The sequence below is a fragment of the Belonocnema kinseyi genome, chromosome 4 (genome assembly GCF_010883055.1).
Source record: "Belonocnema kinseyi isolate 2016_QV_RU_SX_M_011 chromosome 4, B_treatae_v1, whole genome shotgun sequence".
NCBI classification, from domain to species: Eukaryota; Metazoa; Arthropoda; class Insecta; order Hymenoptera; family Cynipidae; genus Belonocnema; species Belonocnema kinseyi.
The window spans coordinates 90,342,716-90,364,922 of NC_046660.1; the positions used below are offsets into that span (position 1 = coordinate 90,342,716).

At 28.9% G+C, this 22,207-nt stretch overlaps 3 protein-coding genes across 4 annotated transcripts in view; 2 read left to right on the forward strand and 1 right to left on the reverse strand.

Moving 5' to 3' along the window:
- The first annotated feature begins 308 nt into the window (after positions 1–308).
- On the forward strand, positions 309–12,846 carry LOC117171653 (stomatin-like protein 2, mitochondrial). Its single transcript, XM_033359156.1, has 7 exons — positions 309–624; positions 710–841; positions 1,056–1,203; positions 3,736–3,984; positions 4,075–4,230; positions 6,695–6,939; positions 12,558–12,846. Exons 1-7 carry the CDS (start codon positions 577–579, stop codon positions 12,744–12,746), a joined length of 1,167 nt encoding a protein of 388 aa, XP_033215047.1. The 5' UTR covers positions 309–576; the 3' UTR covers positions 12,747–12,846.
- LOC117171654 (protein KRTCAP2 homolog) lies at positions 12,763–14,273 on the reverse strand. Its single transcript, XM_033359157.1, has 3 exons — positions 13,918–14,273; positions 13,257–13,475; positions 12,763–13,183 (listed from the first exon to the last, which is right to left on the reverse strand). The coding sequence occupies exons 1-3, from the start codon at positions 13,919–13,921 to the stop codon at positions 13,011–13,013; spliced, it is 396 nt and encodes a 131-aa protein (XP_033215048.1). The 5' UTR covers positions 13,922–14,273; the 3' UTR covers positions 12,763–13,010.
- A 152-nt stretch (positions 14,274–14,425) lies between these two features.
- Positions 14,426–22,207, forward strand: part of LOC117171443 (A disintegrin and metalloproteinase with thrombospondin motifs 9) — a 263,326-nt gene continuing 255,544 nt past the window's right edge. Inside the window, exons 1-2 of one of the 2 annotated variants that reach the window (XM_033358777.1) lie at positions 14,426–14,584; positions 14,688–14,826. The gene's annotated coding sequence lies outside the window, so the exon portion shown is untranslated. Of the gene's footprint in view, positions 14,827–22,207 lie in introns of both variants that reach the window. The other variant, XM_033358776.1, reaches the window with a different exon arrangement.

The following is a 22,207-nucleotide window of genomic DNA, read 5'->3' on the forward strand; positions in this document are numbered from 1 at the left end:
CCCTATTTGTGTCCTTGTTCTTTTCTTGAAACCAAGCAACAACAGGAAATGAACCATGAATTGGACTGTCAGATTCAGGCGGGAATTACAAACCCCAAATAGCGAATAACCATTTTTGCAAGTATCAAAATTAAAATAAACATGACGAAAAATTTTGCAATTATAGTGAAAAAATATTTTTCTGCTAGTAATTAGCATACGCATATGCTCATACTATTATTACTATTTACTTCCTGCCAAAGAAGAATATATATTTAAAAATTGAAATTGCATAATCAAGTCTTCTAATTTTAACAGGGATATAGTCAATTATAAATAGTTTAATTAAAATCGTATTTCCTATCCAACATTTCTTCTTAAATTATTTCATAACATAAAATGCTTTTCTTATTACAAAGAGTTTTTTGTGCAACCCATAACATCGATTGCCGAGTTACCGGTGATAATTCTTAAAACAACATGAACAAGACCGGGCCGTAAGTCCTCATGTAGACGAACTCCACGAAGTTATAAAATCTTTAAAGGGAAAACTGTGAACGAATGTAAATTTTTAACAGTGTTATTTTATTACACAAAATGATTAATAGGTCAAGATTGCTTGCCCGCAATTTGGGCGTTTTAAGGGTAAGTTTTATGACAAAAAGTGTTAATAAACTTTTGAGTTAAAATGAACATAACCTATAAACACATGTTTCATCTTATTTTTCAGAATTCTGCAGCTATTGCGGAAAATGGATGTTTTGCATCATTTGCGCAACCACATCCAGTTTACAGTCTCCAAGTTAGACAAAAGAGCACGACTCCTCTAAATACAATCATTATGTTTGTTCCACAACAAGAGGTTAGGATATCTGTGATTTCGCATGTGTCCATCAATTTTGCAAATTTGATTATTCTTTCTCATAAAACTACATTTCTAACATTCCTTAACGTATTCTTTAATGATTTTTTTGTTTTTTTTTTATGAAATTTAAAATAATCTAAGTTTCGTATTGGATTGCTTCAATTATTTACTAGTGTTTCATATTAACTTTTACGAATTTTATATTTTTTAGGCATGGATTGTGGAACGAATGGGAAAATTCTTCAGAATCCTGGAACCAGGTCTGAATGTACTACTTCCTATCGTTGATAGAGTCAAGTACGTTCAAAGTTTAAAGGAATTAGCAATCGATATTCCAAAACAGAGTGCAGTTACATCAGGTAAGGAGCCGTCTATAAACTACGTTACTAATTTTTGGCTACCCCCCCCCCCCCCCCCCCCCCCCCCCCCCCCCTCCAACCCTTCTCGTTGATGAGCGTAGTTTTGCCCATCCCCAAACAAAGAAAATGGACCGTTTATTCTAAGTTTTTCCCGTTTCTAGTTTCACAGCTCAAAATGCTTTCAGAACAGGGTAAATAGTTTTTTTTTTAAAACTAAAATAGGAGTATAATATAAGAAAGGCTCCCTTTAAATCAAATTAATCTAGATACCATATTAAATTCAATATAAAACTTTTTAAATTCCGAAGATTTCAAGCCGAAATGTATTTTCTTTCTAACAAACGAATTGAGTTTTTAAGCAAAAGAGAAACATTCTATGCTATAAAATTTTTTTGAAAAAAAAAACAATTTTTAACGAAATAGTTGTAATAACAACCAAGTAGTTGAACTTGCAAGCAAAAGAGCCGAATTTTTAACAAACTAGTTGAACTTTTTACCAAACAGTTACATTTTTAAGCTAAAAAAAAAAACGAATTTTCTCGAAGGCAGTTGAATTTTAAGAAAAAATTTAATTGAAAATTAATCGTTTTCAACCAAGAAAAATGAGTTTTCAACAAAAAGGTGAATTTTTTGCACAAAAATATGACTAAAATAATTATCAAATTTTGAATAAAATATTTAAACTTTTAAAAAATACACGAATTTTCAACCAACCAGATTAATTTTATACTCAAAAACGAATTTCCAACAAAATAGTTGATTTTTCATCCAAACAGACGATATTTTTCACCAAGAATATTAGTTTTCTACTAAAAAGAGATTTATTTTATACTAAAAAAGGCGAATTATCAACAATATATAAACTTTCTTTTCACCGAAGTGGTGAAGCTTAAAACAAAATGAATTTCTAACAAAGTAATTCAGCTTTCAACCAAGTCACTGAATTTACGATTAATGAAGAGTCATTTCTCGTGAAATAATTTAATTTTCAAGCGAATCCTTTTTTCCAGGTTAGGCAAAGAGTTGAACTCAAAATTCTCTTAAAAACACAAGCTTCATGTCCAAAGTGGGTCCTCCAAAAAAAAGTAGTGCTCATTTTTGTAGTTTTTCATGTTTTTATGAAAAGAAATACGCATATTCAGGAGATCAGGTATCTCCCATAAGAAATACGTTTTTGTACATTTCATTCAGAATCTTTAATATTAAGTGAATCGAATCGAATCGAAACTCAACACTTTTTTCACGGGTAGCTATAGAATACAAAGGAATCATTATTTTTAAATGTCGCCCCCATAAGTTTGTTTTATAGGGCCCCAAAAGAAAATTTTTTGTTCGAAATTTTCTCGTAGAATAGTTTCTGAATATTGATAGAAAGTTGCGGTTTTTTCTCAATTTAAAAACTGTTTGTCCACACTCTACGTAGTGAGGTAAAAATAAATAAAATATAACGTAAATAATTGTTTATTATTGTTTATAACTATATTCATCTGTAGTAATGCTAGATAGTTGCGAGTTTTTTCTGAAATTTCCCACTTTTTGTCAATTTTTTATTCACTGAAGTAATAAATAATGCAAGTTAACAAAAGTGATTATTTAAAAAATTCATTGAAAATGTAAACTCTTCTTGAAATAGTTACTGAGAACTAAAAAGTCAATGAAAAGCTGTTAACTTGCATGAACGATTACCTCGCTCTAAGTGAAAAGTTGACAAAAAGTGGAAAATATCAGAAAAAGTCACAACTTTCTAACATTATTTTAAGAGAATATTATTCAAAATAATAATAAATTGTTTAAATTAGTATTTTTATCAACATAAAATTAGTTATGAAATCACTATAATTTAAAAGTGTACCAAAAGGGGAAAATTTTAGAAAAAACTGCCACTTTCTAGCATTATTCTAAAAGAATATTATTATAAATTGTTTAATCAATTATTTCTGTTTATATACTTGATTATTTCCTCGCTCTAACTGTAAAGTTTAAAATCAAATAAAAAATGCCCAAAAATTTGTTTAAACAATTGATTTAAACGTCAAATTATCAGTATAAAGTAATATTTTTGTATCAGAAACAATATTTCCTAAAAGAAACCCCCAAAAATGATACTTAGCTCCAAAAACTCGAAAAGACCCAATTTTTCACTTATAGAGTTTTTTGGGACCCTATAAAACAGTCTTATGGGTGTAAAATTAAAAAAGTAATTTTTATTCGTATTCTATGGCTAATTGTAAAGAAAAACTTTAGGGGTCAAGTTGATGCACCTAATATTGACGATTCTGAATAAAATGGACAAAAACGTCACTTTTTCTTTTAAAAAATACATCTTAAAATTCATGGGGCTTGCGGAATTTATAAATATTTTTTTTTTAACACATTTATTTTTGTGTGGATTTGAATAAGTTTGGGAGCGATAGCAATGAAATTGGTAATACAATTTGCGAACGGCTCCTAAGTGAAAGTGAATACAAAAATGCACTGAAGATAATATTTTTTCTTTGTCACACTGTATTAATAATTTATCTTCATTAACAGACAATGTCACACTGGATATCGATGGAATATTATACCTGAGAGTTAACGATCCATATTTAGCATCATATGGTGTCGAGGATCCTGAATTCGCCATAATTCAAATAGCACAGACAACTATGAGATCAGAATTAGGCAAAATATCTTTGGACAAAGTTTTCCAAGAAAGAGAAGGCCTTAACGTTAACATAGTTGAAAGTATTAACAAAGCCAGCCAGGCTTGGGGAATCACATGTCTGCGTTATGAAATTCGTCAGTACACTTTATTATCCTTTCGTATCTTCAATTTTCTTCATTTTCATTCATAAATATTCATCTGATATTACAAACTTTTTGTTATAGGTGATATAAGATTGCCACCCAGAATACACGACGCAATGCAGATGCAAGTTGAAGCGGAGAGAAAGAAAAGGGCTTCGATTTTAGAATCTGAAGGTGTCAGAGTAGCAGAAATCAACGTTGCAGAAGGACAGAGACAAGCCAGGATTCTTGTTTCCGGTGGGTTTATTTCTTATCCTTAATAATTCTCTACACTTCAAAATTCAGGGTGTCTAGTGACCTTCAATATTAGAACTCTCCTTGAATTTTTTTATACCTTGAAAACCTGGAAATCTCGTTGATTTTTTTTTTTTTTACGAAAACCTTGAATTTTAATTATTCTTTTTTTTTCTTTTGAAACAGTAATTTTATCGAAATGCGAAGAGTAATTTAAGTCTTTTAGCCTATTATGAAAGAAACATCTCGTTTATAAAAAAATCTTGCTGCTGCAAATTTTTTAATTCGTCAAGATATAATTTATCTTTTGTTTATTACAGAATAAATAAATATATTTCAAAGCACTTTTTGTTGAGGTCTTCAACTTAGAAATTATAAAAATTATTAATATAAAATTTCGATGTTAATTCAGTTTAAGAATTACAATAAGCCCTCGGTTTTTGAGTGTACAACAGATTTCAAAAATTTGAAGCGATTTCAAGAGGTTTTAAAATATTTTAGAAGATTTCAAAATATTTCAAATACTTCAATGACTACAACGAATACAACAGATTTTCCAAACAAAACTTCAAGAAATATTTTATAAACATTTCAAAATATTTCACAAAGATATCAAATATTCAAAAAAGGCGTGTACATTAGATTAAAAAGTTATCAAACAAATTCTCTAAAGATTTCGAACATTTCATAATGATTTGGAACATTTCACAAAGATTTTAAAAAGGGTATATTAAACCACATTTCAAATATTTTAAACAATTTCAAAAATTTGTAGGAGGTATCAAAAGGTTTCACTAAGATTTGTAATAATTTAAATAATTCCAACGAATTCACAAAGATTTCGAACATTTCGCTAAGATTTTAAAACTTTCAAAAGATTTTAAAGATTTTAAATAACTTCAAAATTTTTTAAGAGCTATCAAAAGATTTCACAAAAGTTTCAAAGATTTCATAAAACATTCATAAAGCTTTTAAAACAATACGAGAACTTTAAAGATTTCAACAAGGGTGCAGTATACCAGATTTTAAAGATTTCAAAACATTAAAAAGATTTTTAATGATTTCAAAAGGTTTCAACAAATTTGAGAAAATTTGAAAAGAATTTAATAATTTCGAACGAACAGAAAAGATTTCACGAATAAAGATTAAAGAAACATTTCAAAATTTTTTCAAAGATTTAACAACATTTCAAATATTTTAAACGATATCAAAATTTTTGATAAGATGTCAATAAATTTTAAATATGCCAGTGATTTTAAACGATTACAACAAATTTCATAAAGATTTCACAAATATTTCAAATATTCCAGTGATTTCAAACGAATACAAAAGACTTAAAGAAGATTTCACAATTTCTTTAAAGAATTCGTAAGGATTTAACAAGATTTCAAGAATTTCAAAACATTTCAAAGAATTTAAGCGATTTCAAAAGGTTTTAACACATGTGAGAAGATTTCAAAAGACTTCAATGATTTTAAACAAGACACAAAAGATTTCGCAAAAAAGATTAAAAATGTGTTCACAAAGATTTCAAAGATTTCAAGAATTTTCAAGATTTTACAAAAGCTTTGAAAAATGCAAAGATTTCTAAAAAAATTCACCGAAATTTCAAGCTTTCTCTAAGGTTTGTAATAGTTCACAAAGATTTAAATGATTTCAAAGACATTACAAAGATTTAAGAATATTCCTAAAGATTTCACAAAGACGACTCATGTTCGAAAAAAATTAAGAATTTGTTTATTTACGATTTGGCTTTCTTTAGACATTTTTAGCCAATAAAAAAGAAAATGGCTCATTTTTTACATGTATGACAAACGTTTATTTCATGATTTGATGTAAAAAAGGGGACCTGGAAAATTTTGATTTATTGACCTGGAAAAGAGCTTGAATTCTATTCCTAAGAATCGCTAGACACCCTGAAATTGCTATTCAGTGCAAGCTTTAAATATGCTTTTTAAATCGGCTTTCTGCAGATGAAATAATATAATAGTACTCGAAGAAAAAGATCGTATAAATACAAGACGGGCCGTGTTGATTCAACACGAAATTCGTTTTACGACTCGCACGAAACGAACTCCGTGTTGCATCAACACGGCGCTCCGAGTTGTGTGGCTATCATTTAGAATTAACACGACATCGTCTAGCTTTTACCGGGAGCTACTGATTTTCTTATACCCCCCCAAAAAAATTTCAAGCGAGTGTGAGCCTACAGTGACAACTTCCGTTTAAAATCGACACGGAGTCGTGTAAAATCAAAGCGCCACCGTGTTGAGGCAACATGGCGCGACGCATAGAATCAACATTTCTCGTCTTGTTCATTCAAAATACTATTTTCTTGAATTGACACGATAATGTTTCGATTCAATGCGATTTCTATTCAAAGAAATCGCCGTGTTGTATTCACAAGAAATTTTTCTCCGTGTATTTGTACGTCGATTGCTAATGTTTTTTTATCTTGATTTTTCAGAGGCGCAGAAGCAAGAGCAGATTAATAAAGCGGATGGTGAGGCCGCTGCCATTCTTGCAATAGCACAGTCACGAGCACGTGGATTAGAAATTGTCGCGAATTCCTTGGGTTTCAAAGATGGCAAGGATGCAGCTGCTTTGACTATAGCTGAACAATATGTTCACGCCTTTGATAAACTCGCGAGGACGAATAATACGTTGATTTTGCCCAGCAACGTTGGGGACGTTTCAAATTTCGTGGGACAGGTAAGGGGCCGTACATAAAATGCGTTACGAATGTTGGACTTTTTTACCCCATCCCCCTCCCTCCACTTTAGTAACCGTTGTCTAAACATGGATTTGATGTTTATTATGCGTTTTGAGTGCATTCAGTTAGCAATACGCTTAGGTGACAGTATGATCAATTATAATTGAAGCTTCTGTAATGAATCCAGAATACTTAAAAATATTAAAATATCAGAATTTTAAGTCTTAATTGCTCTCAAAACAGGTGACAAGCCGGTTAATGACAGTGAATTTATTTTTTGAACGGAAATTTTACATATTTTTAGAAAAAAAATCTTCAAGTTCAATTTCAAGAGTTTAAAAAAATAACTATTTGCATTTTTATATGTTTTAATTATAATATAATACTATTTACAATGCGTAATTCGAAAATATTTAATTTAAAAAATGCCTTTTTAAAGAATTAAACAATTAAAAGCGTTCGAAATTGACAATTGTGGATACAAAAATGGTTGGTTCATGAACTGTGAATGTAAATTCTATCGATTTCCAAAATTAAAATATACGTTGAAGACTAACAAGTAAATAATAATATTAATAAAATTGATTTTACAAAACAATTCGGAATCAGTTCAAAATTTATGAATTTCCACATTTTCGAGTTAAAAATTAAACCCTTTCAATTGGAAAGTTTTAGTAGTTAAACAAATGTGAACGTCCGATTGAAACTTTATAAACTTTTTTCAATTTTAAAATAATGTTAAAAAGAATCTCCATTAAAATCAGTAATCAGAAAACAAATATTCAAAACTAAAAAAAAATCAACTTTCAACGTTACAATTTCAATTGTTCTATTTTAAAACTTTTAATTTGTAAGTAAAATTGTCGAATTTTGATGTATAAATAAATATCGAACTTATATCATTCCTAGAAAAAATTCAAATAAGTTGAAGATATATATCGAAGCTCTAAAAAGATTCAAATTTAATCTAAAATTTGAGATTATTTCGAATAATTTAAACGTAGTGTCTAAGTATACCGACGAAAACCGACCATTTATACACAAAATTCGATGCAAACCGCTTAGGATTTCCTAATCTAACAGAAAATATAGATTTTTTTTTTTCAAATTTCGAACCAAAATTAGGAAGGATTTTAAGAATTGTGAAAGCCTTCAAAAAAATAAAAATCATTTTCTTAAGATTCCTAGGAAAACATAAAGTGATTTTTTTATTTTGAAAATTCAATATTAAGAGAATATTTAGAAAGATTTCCAAAATTTTCAAAAATGAATCTGGACTATTTTAAGGAAATATTTTTTATTTTGCAATATTAAAAAAAAAAATTATGAAATTTCTTAAGAAAAATTCAAATAATTAAGAAAATGCTAGAAGTTCTGAAAAAATTTCAAAAATAATTTAAACTTTGAAAAAATCTAAAACAACACTTAGATTTTTCAAGATTTTGAAATAAAAATTTGAAGCTTTTTAATGAATTTAAAACTATTTGAAAAAGAAATAATTTAAGTTCTACTTTAAGAAGTGTTCAATTTATACAAAAATGTAATCGCTCAGTTTTGAATGCTTCTGCTTAAAATTGCTTAAAATGATTTGCAGGTCAGTTTTTATTACTTCAAATGGAAATTTTTTTTAGCTTTAAAGTTCCAATTTTTTTAAATTTCAGTGACCGTGAAATATGTTTGTGAACCGGGAAAAACTGGGCATTTTTTTCTTTGAATAAAACGGCCACCCTGAATATGAATCACTTTCAGTTCCTAAGATTTCAAGTCGAAATATATTGCATTTCAAATCAAACAGATTTTCTACCAAAAGAGATGAATTTTCTATCCCAAAAGTCGAATTTTCAAGAAAAAAAATTAAGTTTTAACCAAGCAGTTGCGTTAAGAGCCAAATAGTTGAACTTTGAGAGACGAGTTTTCAACAAAATACTTAACTTGTACCCAATGCGTTCAAATTTCAAGCAAAAACCCCAGTTTTTTTAGAACAGTTGAATTTGCAACAAAAAAGTTCACTTTTAACCCATAAAAAATTAATTTTCAATCCAAAAGGACGACATTTTAACAAAACAGTGAATTTTTGACAAAAAAGACCAGTAGAGAAACAAAATTAAGATATAAAATTATTAAAAAGGAAGTGCCTACATTTTCAGTTTAAAAAATGATATTAAAAAAACGAATTTTTAACTAGTTAAATTCAACAAGAAAACAAAACGGAAATTTAAAATAATAGTTAAATCCTCAGCCAAAAAGATGAATTTTTAACAGAGAAGATTAATTTTCTACCTAAAATGACAAATTTTCAACAAGAGTTTTCAAGTTAGAAAATCGAAATTTTTTAGAAAATAGTTGACTTTTAAACCAGAAAAGTTGCATTTTTAACAACAAAAAAAGATGAATTTGCAATGTTCTACAAAAAAATATTTCGACTGGGTAAATTAAAAAATCTAACAATATATTTCAATTTTCTGCCAAAAAATACATGATATTTCTGCAAAAAAGTTTTCTGCCAGATAGTTAAATTTTCAAATAAGTTGAATAATTTTGAACCAAATAGTTAAGTTTTCTTCCCAAAAACGTAAATTTGTAACTGAAATGATTCTCAATGAGTTATAGAATAGTTGATATTTCGACCAAAAAAGATTTGATTTGAAATAAAAAACAGTTGAATTCAAACAAAAAGAGATAAATATTTAACAAAATAGCTGAATGCTCACCCAAAAAATATTAATTTTCAACCAAGTAGTAGCATTTTTAACCAAACAAGATGAATTTCTAACTAAAATATTAATTTTATATCAAAACAGAAGAATTTTCAACCAAAGAGTTGACTCTTCGACAACAAAGGTTCAGTTTTCAAAAAAAAAATATTCATTTTTTACCAAAAGTAGAATAGTTAAATTTCCTCGTAATTTTTGTAACCAAGAAGAAGTGTAAAATCTGAAATGTATCATATTTAGGTGATATTTCGAATACTTTGTTAAGGATGTACACTGCGTACAATGAATCTCAAAAGTCGCTACCTTTAAAATGATTTATAAAATTGAAAAAAATAAATCTATTATTGATTTCTGGAAATCTTGATGGAAGCTTCTACGTGTACTTTAGAACAAACAATTCAGGTTAACATTTTTTATTTAAAAGTAGTTATTTAGAGTTTTAGTTTTTGCTTTCTCTTGAAGGAATGGTTACAATTCTTATTTAATCCTAATGATCAAGGCCTCATTTTAATCTTTGAAGGATTATCTGCAATTCTATTTGGGTGGTGTTAATTAAAATTTAAACTCTAAATGTTTATAACAATAATAACTGTATGATTTCTAAATTATTTTTTTGTCATAAAATTAAATCAAATAGAAATTTAGAAAATAAGAATTGTAACTTTTCTCTAAAGAGAAAGGAAACAATTGTAACCTGCTTTTTTAAAGTGTGCTTAGTAGCCCCCGTCAAAATTTACAGAAATTATAGATATATTTTTGTCGACTTTATAGATCATTTTAAACATAGGCAATTTTTGAAATTGATTGTGAGTAGTGTACACTTGGGTGGTCCAAAAAACCGACGTTCGAATGGAGGGCATGCCACCCCCCTCCCCATTTTGTGAGGTTTGCGGAAAACAAAAATCCCTCTAAGTTTGACCCAAATCTGTTAATATTAAGATGTGCCGCAAAGGCCCTTAAAATCCCATAAGATGTCTCTAATCAATCTTTTCCATTAAATTACTTTAAATATGGATGCCCCCCCCCCCTTATGGAGCCCCAAAAATGCACCAAAAAACTGAAATTGATATTTTTCCCAAAATTGACACATAAATGCTCTGTTTTTTCCCTTTTTTGCCATACGTTATTTTTGTTCGTTAAGTGGAATGGTTTTAACTATTTTTCAACTAATTGACAATTGTTTCAACAATTTATTTTTGTTTAAATAATTGTTTTTGCATTCACTCATTGGAAGGTAGATTTTTTATGTTTGATTGGAGAATTAGTCAATTTTAGGAATAATGAGTTTTGTTTCAAGCAATTAGTATTTGTTTAGACAATTTATTATTATTTAATTGTAATTCTTTCTTAAAAAGAGGTATAAACCTATAGTTTTTTGTACTTTAGTTAGCTTTGCTTCTTCTTATTAAACACCTACGTCATTTAGATACTAGTGCCTTATTTTTAAATAAATTCTTATTTGTTTAAATAAATTTGGTTTGTTTTAACCATTTTTTTCGAAAATAAATGTTTGAAATTTCTGTTTTTCTGCCATTATTTTGGTAATTTGTCATTATTAAGAGCATCATTTTTTGTTTAAATCATTATCGTATTATTTTATAAATGTATTAAATATTAATGTAACATTTTATTGGAAATTGTGATTCAAAAATCTGATTTTTTTCTCAATTCAATCAAGTATATCGCTCATTATTAAATATTTAAACTCAAACAAATGCTTTAAATAACTAATATTTGTCCATAAAATGTTTTACATTGGTAATTAAAAGTTTTTTTTTTTTTTTAGTAAGACTTCATTCTATAAAAATTACATTCAATTTTGTCGTTCTGAAAATATTTTAATAATTTTTTCCTTTAAATCACCCTCGTAGACACACGCGTTTGTCCTCTGAAAGCTCAAAGTAAGTTTTTGTTTTGTTTATGTTGATCCCGCAGATTAGCTGTTAGTATTCTCAAAGGAATGAAAAATCTTTGTATTTTATTTTCGAACAAATTTTTTTAAACAAACAAAATTTATCTAAAGAAATAAGAATTTATTACAAAATAAGATACTAGTATCTAAATGACGTAGATATCATAGCAGAAAAGCTAACTAATTTTTTTTAACTAGAGTTTTATACCTCTTTTTAAGAAAAATTTACAATTAAATAATAATGAATTGTTTAAACAAATAATAAATGCTTGAAACAAAGAGCATTATTCCTAAAAATGTCCAATCCAACATAAAAAATATCTACCTTTCAATGAGTGAAAGCAAAAAAAATTATTTACACAAAAATCAATTTTTTAAACAATTGTCAATTAGTTGACAAATACTTAAAACCATTCCACTTGACAAACAAAAATAATTTATGGCAAAAAAGGGAAAAACAGCATTTATGTGTCAATTTTGGACAAAAATGTCAATTTCAGTCTTTTGGGCATTTTTGGGGCTCCACAAGGGGGGCATTAAAATTTAAAGTAATTTAATAGAAATGATTGATTAGAGGCTCCCCAAAAAATTCTTAATATCTCCCGCAAGCTAAGTTTAAATCCAGAAACCTGCAGCAACCTCACAAAATGGGGGTATAATTTTGGACTACCCTAGTGTACACCCTTAAAATTTATCATAAGGAAACGTACTGAACATCATCCAAGTTTTTAATGTTACTTCCATTGCCCCCCCCCCTCCGCCATTGATAACGTAGTTTATGGACAGCCCCTAAGTTTAGTGAAATTTTTGCGAAATCTTTCGAATTATTTTCTAAGTTTTTTAAGTGATAAATTATCAGAAAGAATGAATTAACATGAGGCCGGTCATGAGTTATGCTTTTTTCGTTAGATTGTACTGGCCTGTTGGAACGTGTGCTGTAATACTTGGACGGCCCATATGTATAAAATATAACCGATGTTTAAACTTTTAGGCAATGTCGATATACAAGCATGTGATAAATCAGAAATCTGGATCAGAAAATCAGTCACAAATAACGAATGGATCGCAATCTACAATTCCCGTCGGGATTGAATCGGATGATAGCTACGAGTACTTCAGTGATAAAGAGGAGGCTGAGAAACATAAGAGAGCGAACAAAAGATCTCCAAAGAAATTGTAAAATTAGAATCTTTTGAATAAATGTTTTCTTTATTATCCGTTCGTACTGTTACAAAAAATTATATTTTAATGGAGCAAATATAATACCATTGATATATACGTTATTTTCACTATCTTCATTTTTAACATTCTTTTTTAATGTTTCTCCAATATTTTACGATATTTGAGTTTCAAAGTTATGCGTTTATATATAAATAGTATAAAAAGTACAGTATTGACAATGAAAATTGTTAATCGCGAGAAATTAAGGATTACTTTCCTAATTTCACTTCCTCTTCTTGGTATGAACGGGAGCAACAGGGGCGCTTGTAGAATACGTTTCTTGGGAAATGCGATTGAGGTAGTAAAGGGCGACCATGGAGAACAGGAAGCATGTTGTTGTTGATACTCGATGAACTAATCCCGAGGCGATTAAGGATGTGATCAGCGAAATGAAAACTGTAATATAAAATAAATTTTAGTTTGTTTTCCTAGTTTTGTTTTGTTCCTTCTGGTATTCGAAAATACAGACCTTCAGGGAAGAGCTTCATTTGGAAAGATTGACCAAACATGATGGTTTCTAGATTGCCAAGGGCAGTAAGTGAAAAAATGAAAACAAGCGATCCAATATATCCGCCAAAAATAGTGTGCAATTGTGTCGAGGCCAGCCAACTTTTGTACATCTGCATTCCAGAAAATAGAAGCACTGTTATAATGCCAGAGAGCGCAAACGACACTCTACTAGTCACAACTGAAAAATATGTTAAATATTGTTCATTATGACAATCATAAGTGCTCAATCACTAAATAATAATCATAATTAAGAAAATATAATACACAATTTGACAAATTAGTTTAAAATAATTTGAATTTTTATTCATTCAACTTGATAGTATAATTAAAATAATATATGAACAATATCGATAAATGACCAAAATCCGGGTATAAAAAGATTGAGGTTAGGTTTTTCTGTATTGTATTTGTTAGTGAACTATAAGTGTTTAGGAAATTAATTAAAAGCAGTGAAGATTTTTATGAAACTAAATATCATTTATTTCGCTATCTATGAGATAAAATATTAAAAGTAAAGAGGAAAAGAAGGATAAACCGGTGCACCTTATAGGTTAGAACACACACAATATCATAATGAGATTGCTGGTTTTCTACCAAGAATTTTTTTATTTTGTACTTACCCATATTTTTAATTTCTCTATCTACAGAATACGTCAAAAAATGCAATAATTAAATTCTCAGAGCGTGGAATATTTAAATTATTTTATGTTTACTTCGTTCATTTGCATTGTAGTGCCACGTAACTAACGTTATTCGTAAACTAAACACTAAACCCGTCAATGAATATGATATTTCTCGTATCACCTATTTAGTACATCTACCATTAATATGCAATACTTAAGATAATTTTCTGTTCAGGTACGGTAAATTTACAATTTTGCAAAAAGTAATGTGTGAAAATAATTTAATAACCCTTGACATTAACATATTAAAAAAACTTCATATGATTGTTCAGATTTGAATTTCTCGGGTTGCTTTGACTCTTTAGTAAATTCCGGTGTGTTCTGCGCGACATCTACAACTCAAGTGCTTGTTTTGCATTTGTTTTTGTTGATACTGAATGCTGAAACTGTTTTTAACATTTTGATATTTTGAACCTTTTGAACTGTTATATTAAGCGGTGAGACGGACCTATACCATATAGCGAGAACTCAATTAAAATATGTTAATATTCCAGATGTGCATTTACCTATTCAGTGATAACTTGTTATGTGAAATCGTAAAATTAATTCAATGAATGCACTTGAAGTGAAATGGAATGACTTATATTCAGTCGCGGTTATGTTTGTGAGTCCCAACCGCTACAACGAATTATTATTTTGAAAAGTTAAGAAAAGTTACAGAGTCTTATGAAGTGAGTTGATTAAAGAGGGTTTATTTACTTTGAAAGCAATCATATTCGCGTGGTCAACATAAAAGGGAATTTCAAGCAAATAAGTTGAAATAAGTACGAGGAATTGACATACTGGTACTGACTTGCCCGGACATCTGCGATGCTGAGTAATGAAGGATATCAATATCGTCTAAAGGTAAGAAACAACAATTTTTCTTATTTTCATATAAATAATTGAATCGACATATTATTAATTTTAAAGAAGAAACTTAAGGTTTAATTTTTATAATTTGTAAGATACGCTACTCTCTCCAAAAACTGATAATAACCCCACATATAGTAAAAATATATATAAAAATATATAAAACATATAGTAAAATTTACATGCGTGAATTATATAATATATTTAAAATAATATTACAATTACTGATTTGCACTTTAATATTTAAGTACGTTTAGAAAATTAATTTGTTAATTTGAATAGCCTAAGACATAATCATTCGCAATCTACCAGTTTCGATTATTTCAGATACGTAACTTTTCTTTTTTAATTGAAATTAATGCAGCATATCTCGTAAATGGAATGATACACGCCAAAACAAACAACATTTTTTAATTTAACTCCAAAATAGTATATTATTATATAAGTTATAATTATATATTAGTATAAGAGAAAATTCATCAATAAAAAAAAAGTGTCAATAATTTGAAGAAAAGTTTAAAAAGGAGCAGTATGCATTTGATCGCGTCTTACCTGCTCGTCTTGCCTTCTCCACTAGACTTCCCCTCACGTCCCTGATTGAGTGGGAGCCCTGTGTTGGGTGCGCTCGAATTGAGCCAACGGTCAGTGTTTGGCTTAAGCATTAGAGGGTCCCTCTTATTTTTCGCTCGAGTTGAGCCAAAACTTACCCGTCTGTACTGTACACTAGTGAATGGATGATTAGATACTAAATGCTCCAAAAATGCATTGGAAATTTATTTTCCGGATTTTCATGCATAACTAATAATAATATGTTTTCATAAATTGTTTAAACAAGTTTTTATAAATTTTAGCAATTTCCTCTCAGAATAGATCTCTTTTTCAACTTTCTAGCTAGATCGAAGGAATAATCGATTAAAATAAACAGAAAGCAGGTTTTTTCTTAAATTTTCCACTTTTTATCAACTTTCCATTTAGATTAAGGTAATACTAATTTGAAGTTAAGAAACAAGATTGTTTAAACTATGTAATTATTATTTTCAATAAAATTCTCTTTGAATAATGCTAGAAAGTTTTGGTTTTTCTTAATTTTTCATATTTTTGTCTAGTTCCCACTTAGAGTGTAGTGATAATTGACAATATTTAACAAAAATAATTATTTTAATTTTTTAAACGATTTTCTCTAGAATAGATTTAGAAAGTCACGGGGTTTTCCGAATTTATTCAACTTTTTATTTAGGTCAAGACCATTAATTTAAGACAATTGAATTCAACAGAAGTAATTTTGAAACAATTTTTTATCATCTATAACAATATTTTTCCAAAATAATGCTAGAAAGTTGCAGATTTTTCTGAAATTTTCCACTTCTTATACACTTCATTTAGATTGAGGTAATAATGATTTGAAGTTAAGAAACAAGATTGTTTAAAGAAGTTATTATTGTTTATAAGTATATTTTCTTAAATAATTTCTTCAAAGTTGTAGTTTTTCTGCAATTTCTTAGTTTGCTTTGCCTTCTAGTTAAAGACAAAATAATGAGTAAACTATTTAATACAGAGCATTCTTATCCCTTAAATTCCTCTTAATTCACTCTTATTTTACTGGATCACATAGGTTTTTCAATATAAAAAAAAATAAAATTTATTTGAATTCTTTTGAATTCTTTTGTAGTCATTAATCACTTTTTTGGTTAGAATTGGAAAGGGTTTCAACGATTTTAAGATATTTGAAAATATTTGCTGGAATCCTGATTAATTTGCTCTAAATATAAAACTATACTCAAGCTGTATATAACTGGCAATATAACTTGTCTACTAGGATGACAGACTTCTTCGCTTGACGAGCTCCAAGTCTCTGCTACGAGTTCAACCTCACGGCACTGCACACACAACAATAAATTATTTTTTTAAATGAATCTACTATATATTCAGAGATGGTACCTTAACGACAGTAGATCAACCTTCCAAACTATGAAGGCAGAAATCGATATTGTGTGGATTTTCTGCCTTCATGGTTTGGAGGGTTCATCTACTGTCGGTAAGGTACCATCTCTGATGATATAGCAGATTCATAAAAAAAAATTACTTGTACCATTAACACCTGGCTAAAAAATGGCGTTATTTTCTTGAATTAACAGTTCTCATTCTGATCCCTCTAATAGCCTAATTGGAAAAGCTTCTGACCGGAAATCAGAAGTCTTGTGGTTCGATTCCCAATGGAGTGAAGAAGGAGTAGGATCTTTTTTTCAAGAAATAATTTTAATTTCACAACAATAAAATCCTCCTACTTCATAAGCGGATATTTCAATTAAAGGAAAACTTAACAGAAAACTTCCACAGATTCTACTGAAAATTTCGTCCACTGGAAATTATCGATTGCTCAAACTTACCTCGATAGACTTTTCGATTAAAAATATTGAAACATTCTTCGTCCACTTATTCAAACAAAAACAAAAAATTTCAAACTTTTTTTCAAAAACAAAAGATGAACTTTAATTGCCTCACAAGCTTGAGTATTGTTTCGTACATAATTCATATAAATTATAAGTTAAAAGTCCCAATGGTTTCTGATTTAGAGCGAGTTGAAGTTAAAAAATACGAAAATTGTATGCTATTAAAAAATTGTGTTTTTTTTCAATTATTTCAAAAACTAAGAAAGTTACAACTTTTTGCCATGAGAAAAAAGATGCGAAATTAAATTTCCTATTAGGGTAAGTATTTAAAAAAATTAATTCAATAATGTTTCAAAAAGCATCCAGGGCCCATCCCACGCATCGTAAAATAGTTTATATCCCGTTCTACGGCGCGGGACAGTTTTGGCTCAATTCGAGTGCGCCCCCTGTATTAAGCCTTGCCAGCGGGGGGGCCCTTTGTCCTAATAAGGAATAAAATGTCAAACATAAAAACGTTATAATTTTGCAATCAGGAAATTAAAATATTATATGGAGAATCTATGTTTTTTTGCCATTTCAACGATGTGTGACTTCCAATCAAAATATTTAAATTAGAATAAGTTATAGCAGATTTTAATTTATGTTTTGACCCTGGCTAGCGAGCATTATGAAATTTTCCGTAGAATAGTTGGAAATGCATCAGTTTCTTTGGTAAAAACCAACAAAAAAATGAACTTTTAACATCGTAGTTCGACTATCAAGTTGTAAAATTCATTAATTTTTTAATTTCCCATTGCAGTTTAAAATTAATTATTTAACTAAGAATTGGTTTTACTGTTTTTCTCAACTATACAATGTTATTATAATAAATACAATTTTTTATTTATAATCTCCAGTTTTTAGAATAATATAATTATTAAACAATTTATAATTAATAATGTGAATAATTATACCTCATTGTTTGAATTTATAATATTTTAATGTATTATTATTATGTTTTTAAAGATTAGGTGTTTATATAATAATAACACAAGCCGACAAAATTTGACAAAAGTCAAAAGCCAGAAAGCAGACCTAACATTTCCGAAGGATTTTGATACGTCGAATCCGAGCTCAAAATTTCTCCTCTACATCAGGTTTTCAAGATATCCTAACCTAAAAGTGCAAAAAACGAGTTTTTCATCTGTTTTTGAGGTTATGTAACCGAACAAGAAATATGTCTACCACAAAAGCTAATAAGGAATTTGAAAGTACTAATCTTCCCCTTTCAAACCTATTTGAATTTATTAGGATATCTTTATTTTTCACAAAAATATTGTAATTTAAAATTTTTTATTTAGCGTTTTAACCCATTAACGCTGAGGTGTTCAGATTTATACAACGCATTCTCTATTGCTGACGGTACGATATTTTTTCTTCAAAATATTATCTCAGGGGTTTTTGAGGGTGCTCTTTCTATTGCCGGTGTCAGTTTTTTGTTATAGCCCCTAGAAGATCCAATATGGCGGCCACAATTTAGTGCTTTAAAAAAGAACAAAGGATCCCGCACAAAATACCAGCAAAAAAGCGTACAGTCGTTTGGAACCAAACTTTGCACATTGATAAAACAATAAAAAATATGGAACCCGTGTCTTTTCATTTCTACGGAAGCCGTTTCCTAGGTGTAGAAACCACCCCTAACAAGCCACAAGCATCCTAACCCACCTGACTCTGGGAATATTTAGGTGAAAAATAAAGATATTCTAACAAATCCAAGTAGGTTTGAAAGGGGCAGATTAGTACTTTCAAATTCCATGTTAGCTTTTGTGGTAGACATTTTTCTTGTTCGGTTACATAACCTCAAAAACAGATGAAAAACTCGTTTTTTGCACATTTAGGTTAGGATATCTTGAAAACCTGACGTAAAGGAGCAATTTTGAGCTCGGTTTCGGATTCAACGCATCAAAATCCTTCGGAAATCTTAGGTCTGGTCTCTGGCTTTAAAATTTGTCGCCCTGTGTAATTAGAGGATGATCTTCAAATTCAATATATTCTATATTAAAAGCTATTTAATAATATTATTCATATACAATGAAATTTAAGTTAAATATTAATAATATTGATATTATATAAAGGGTAAGACGAGCCGCAAAGGGTAAGGTAGCCCGCGATCAAATGAAAATCGCCCTTAAAAAGGGAGTCGGGTTGGCGACGGCCAACTAAAAGGACCCAAATCTCTCTATCTCTCAGACTAAATCATTCAAGTCGAACCTGCGTATAGCCAGATTCTACATGAAATCAATCAGTGATTAAATGGTATGATGAAAAATCAGATCTAAATATTGGGAATTTGAAAAGCATCATAGAAGATTCATCGCAAAGATATTCTTAGTCAATTTCGTAAACGAACATTAAACCTCCCTACCGATTGAAATCTAAGAATATATACTGAAGATTCTCAGGCTCTGAGAAGCTCTGAGTAATTCTCCGCATTCATCGTCCATATTTAAAGGTCCAGGTAGTTCGTTTAAATTGTCTGAAGGATTTAAAATATCCTTTTCGAAACTGAAATAAGAATGGGATCATAAATAACAAGCAGAGAGGCTGAAATAGAAATAAGAATTCGATCATAACAAGCAGGGAGGCTATCTCAATGGGCAGTCGTCATTTCCTCCACGGCTACCTGCGTACCCTTCCCCTTCCAGTGTGCAGTGACACTACCCCCTCACTGGATTCGAAGTTGCTCCAGGCCCACGATCTCCCCTTTGAAGATAATATCTTTGTCTTCCAACTTATATCTATTCCTATTTAAAGAATATCAGTATGTCCAAGAAAATCATGAAATATACATAATTAGATTATTTCCAATCTAATAATGTATAAATATGATATATGCACATTTTATGGAAGAAAAATGAAACAATTTTCCACTCTTTGTCAATTATACGTACAATACAATACAATTATAAATAATGAATAAATAAAAACAATAAATACAATTTTCCACTTTTCAAGTTATCGTGGATTAATAATTGATTCAAGTTAACAAACGTAAGTGCTTGAACAAATTATTATTATTATTTATAAAAATATTCTCTTACAGTAATTCTCGTATGTTGCAGTTTTTTCTAAAAATGTTCCCTTTTGATCCACTTTTAAATTGTAGTGAGATAATAATTAATTTAAGTTAACAAACGTAAGTTTCGGCCCACAATGGTGAATCTAATCAGTGGGTTTTAATCAATCTGCAAAAAGTACATAGCGTCTTGTAGGTACGCAGTTTTACAATTGGAAGTGTTATTCTTTGGTTAATATCTCAGATTCTAAATTATATACATTATTTAACTTAACATTGATATTTAATTTTATTTTATTAATAACTATTGATAAATCATTCAGTATTATTAAAACAATGTATTTTAACAGAATACAACAGTGATGAAAAAAAAATTAGAATGCAGTAGTAAAATTTTGTAACAAATTTCTTTAAAGTTGTCAGAAAACATTGCAGTTCCTTTAAAAATGAACCTGTAGTAAAAAAATTAAATTATAAAAAACTTTGTAGTTGAATAATTATTTAAGTATTCTTTAAAAAATGTTCTTTTCTTATCGATAAAAAGTTTATTTTAAAAGGCGAACAATAATTGTTACTTTTACAAAAATAATTCTCATGGATAAAAGAACATTTATTTCTTACTTTCACGAATTCTTTAGATACAATGTTCAAATTTAAAAGCAGAATTATATAATTATATAACTACAATGCTCTTTTTTACAAATTTATTTTTTACTACAGTGTGATTTTGGAAATGCTTTCTTTCATAGAAATAATTTTAAACAGGAAACTCAGTACATTTCAATTTAAGAAATTGAAATTATGAACATTTTGACAAATTTAAATTTAAAGATTTAAAGCGATACAAAACTTTTTTAAAGGAAAATTTGTGTATAAAAAATCGAGGAAACGTTTTTTTAAGTACAATGTTCCTCGCCAATCTGTATTCCTACTACTGTGAAAAAAATTGGCATCAACTTTTCGTTGATATAAGGAAATGAAAAGTTTTAAAAATATATTTGAATAATTGTTTAGCTACAATTTTTTTTTTAATTCTGTATTTTTACTACAGAGCGGCTTTCAAGAGAAAAAATTTGACTTTCACAGATATAATTCCGTATCATACCAGAAAAATTAATTAATTAACACTATTTCTCTTATACAAAAAAAGCTGTGTTTAAGGATTTCAATACAAAAAAATTGGACGCAATATACATCGCTAAAAAATAATTTAAAAAGAGTTCTTTGATTGCTGTGTTGTCTGAAAACAACATTGAAAGAATTGTTCTTCGTTAAGAGATTTTTTTTTAATAATAGTACTTTCAATTGTAAGAGAGGATACCTGCAAGAAATTATGTACTTTTCACAGATTCAAGAAAACTTACTGATAAGGATCGCCATTATGTGCCAAAACGTTTGAAACAAGTCAATTGTTTTCGATTCACTTGACTTTAAACTGTAAAGACAACAATGTATATCAACAATTTCTACAAAACTAAGTTTTGAGGATCAATACGATTATAATAATTTTTGAAAAATGCGGTTTTTTTTTAAATTTTCAACAGCTCTACCAACGAAAAAAACAATAGAAAATTGATTGATTAACTCAATGGCAAGGAAATGGGTGATTTGAAAGACAAACGCAAGAAACGGCAAATGCCCGTCTCGCACAATGACCTGCTAAGGTTACCCCCACCATTGCATCCCGCGCGTTACACCTCGCTTGCTTTTTTTTGTCTGGGATTATATCTTCGAAGACTAACTTACCTAAGATATTTAAGGATACCCCACAATAAAATTAAGCTGTTGTCCTTTTGGTTCCATTTTAGAAATTTCCAATGGAGTTTATAACTCTAAAATTCGAAGATTACAACAAATCTTTCATAAAATTGAAATTGCTTCAACTTTATTTGTATAATATTCGTCTTTTTAGTTATAAAATTATATATAT

Excerpts from the sequence above, each read along its gene's own strand:
- LOC117171653 (XM_033359156.1), top strand. The coding sequence starts at position 577 with ATGATTAATAGGTCAAGATTGCTTGCCCGCAATTTGGGCGTTTTAAGG. Across the intron at positions 1,204-3,735 it reads ACAGAGTGCAGTTACATCAG|ACAATGTCACACTGGATATC; the intron begins GTAAGGAGCCGT and ends CTTCATTAACAG. Across the intron at positions 4,231-6,694 it reads AGCCAGGATTCTTGTTTCCG|AGGCGCAGAAGCAAGAGCAG; the intron begins GTGGGTTTATTT and ends TTGATTTTTCAG.
- LOC117171654 (XM_033359157.1), bottom strand. Across the intron at positions 13,184-13,256 it reads AATGAAGCTCTTCCCTGAAG|TTTTCATTTCGCTGATCACA; the intron begins GTCTGTATTTTC and ends TTTATATTACAG.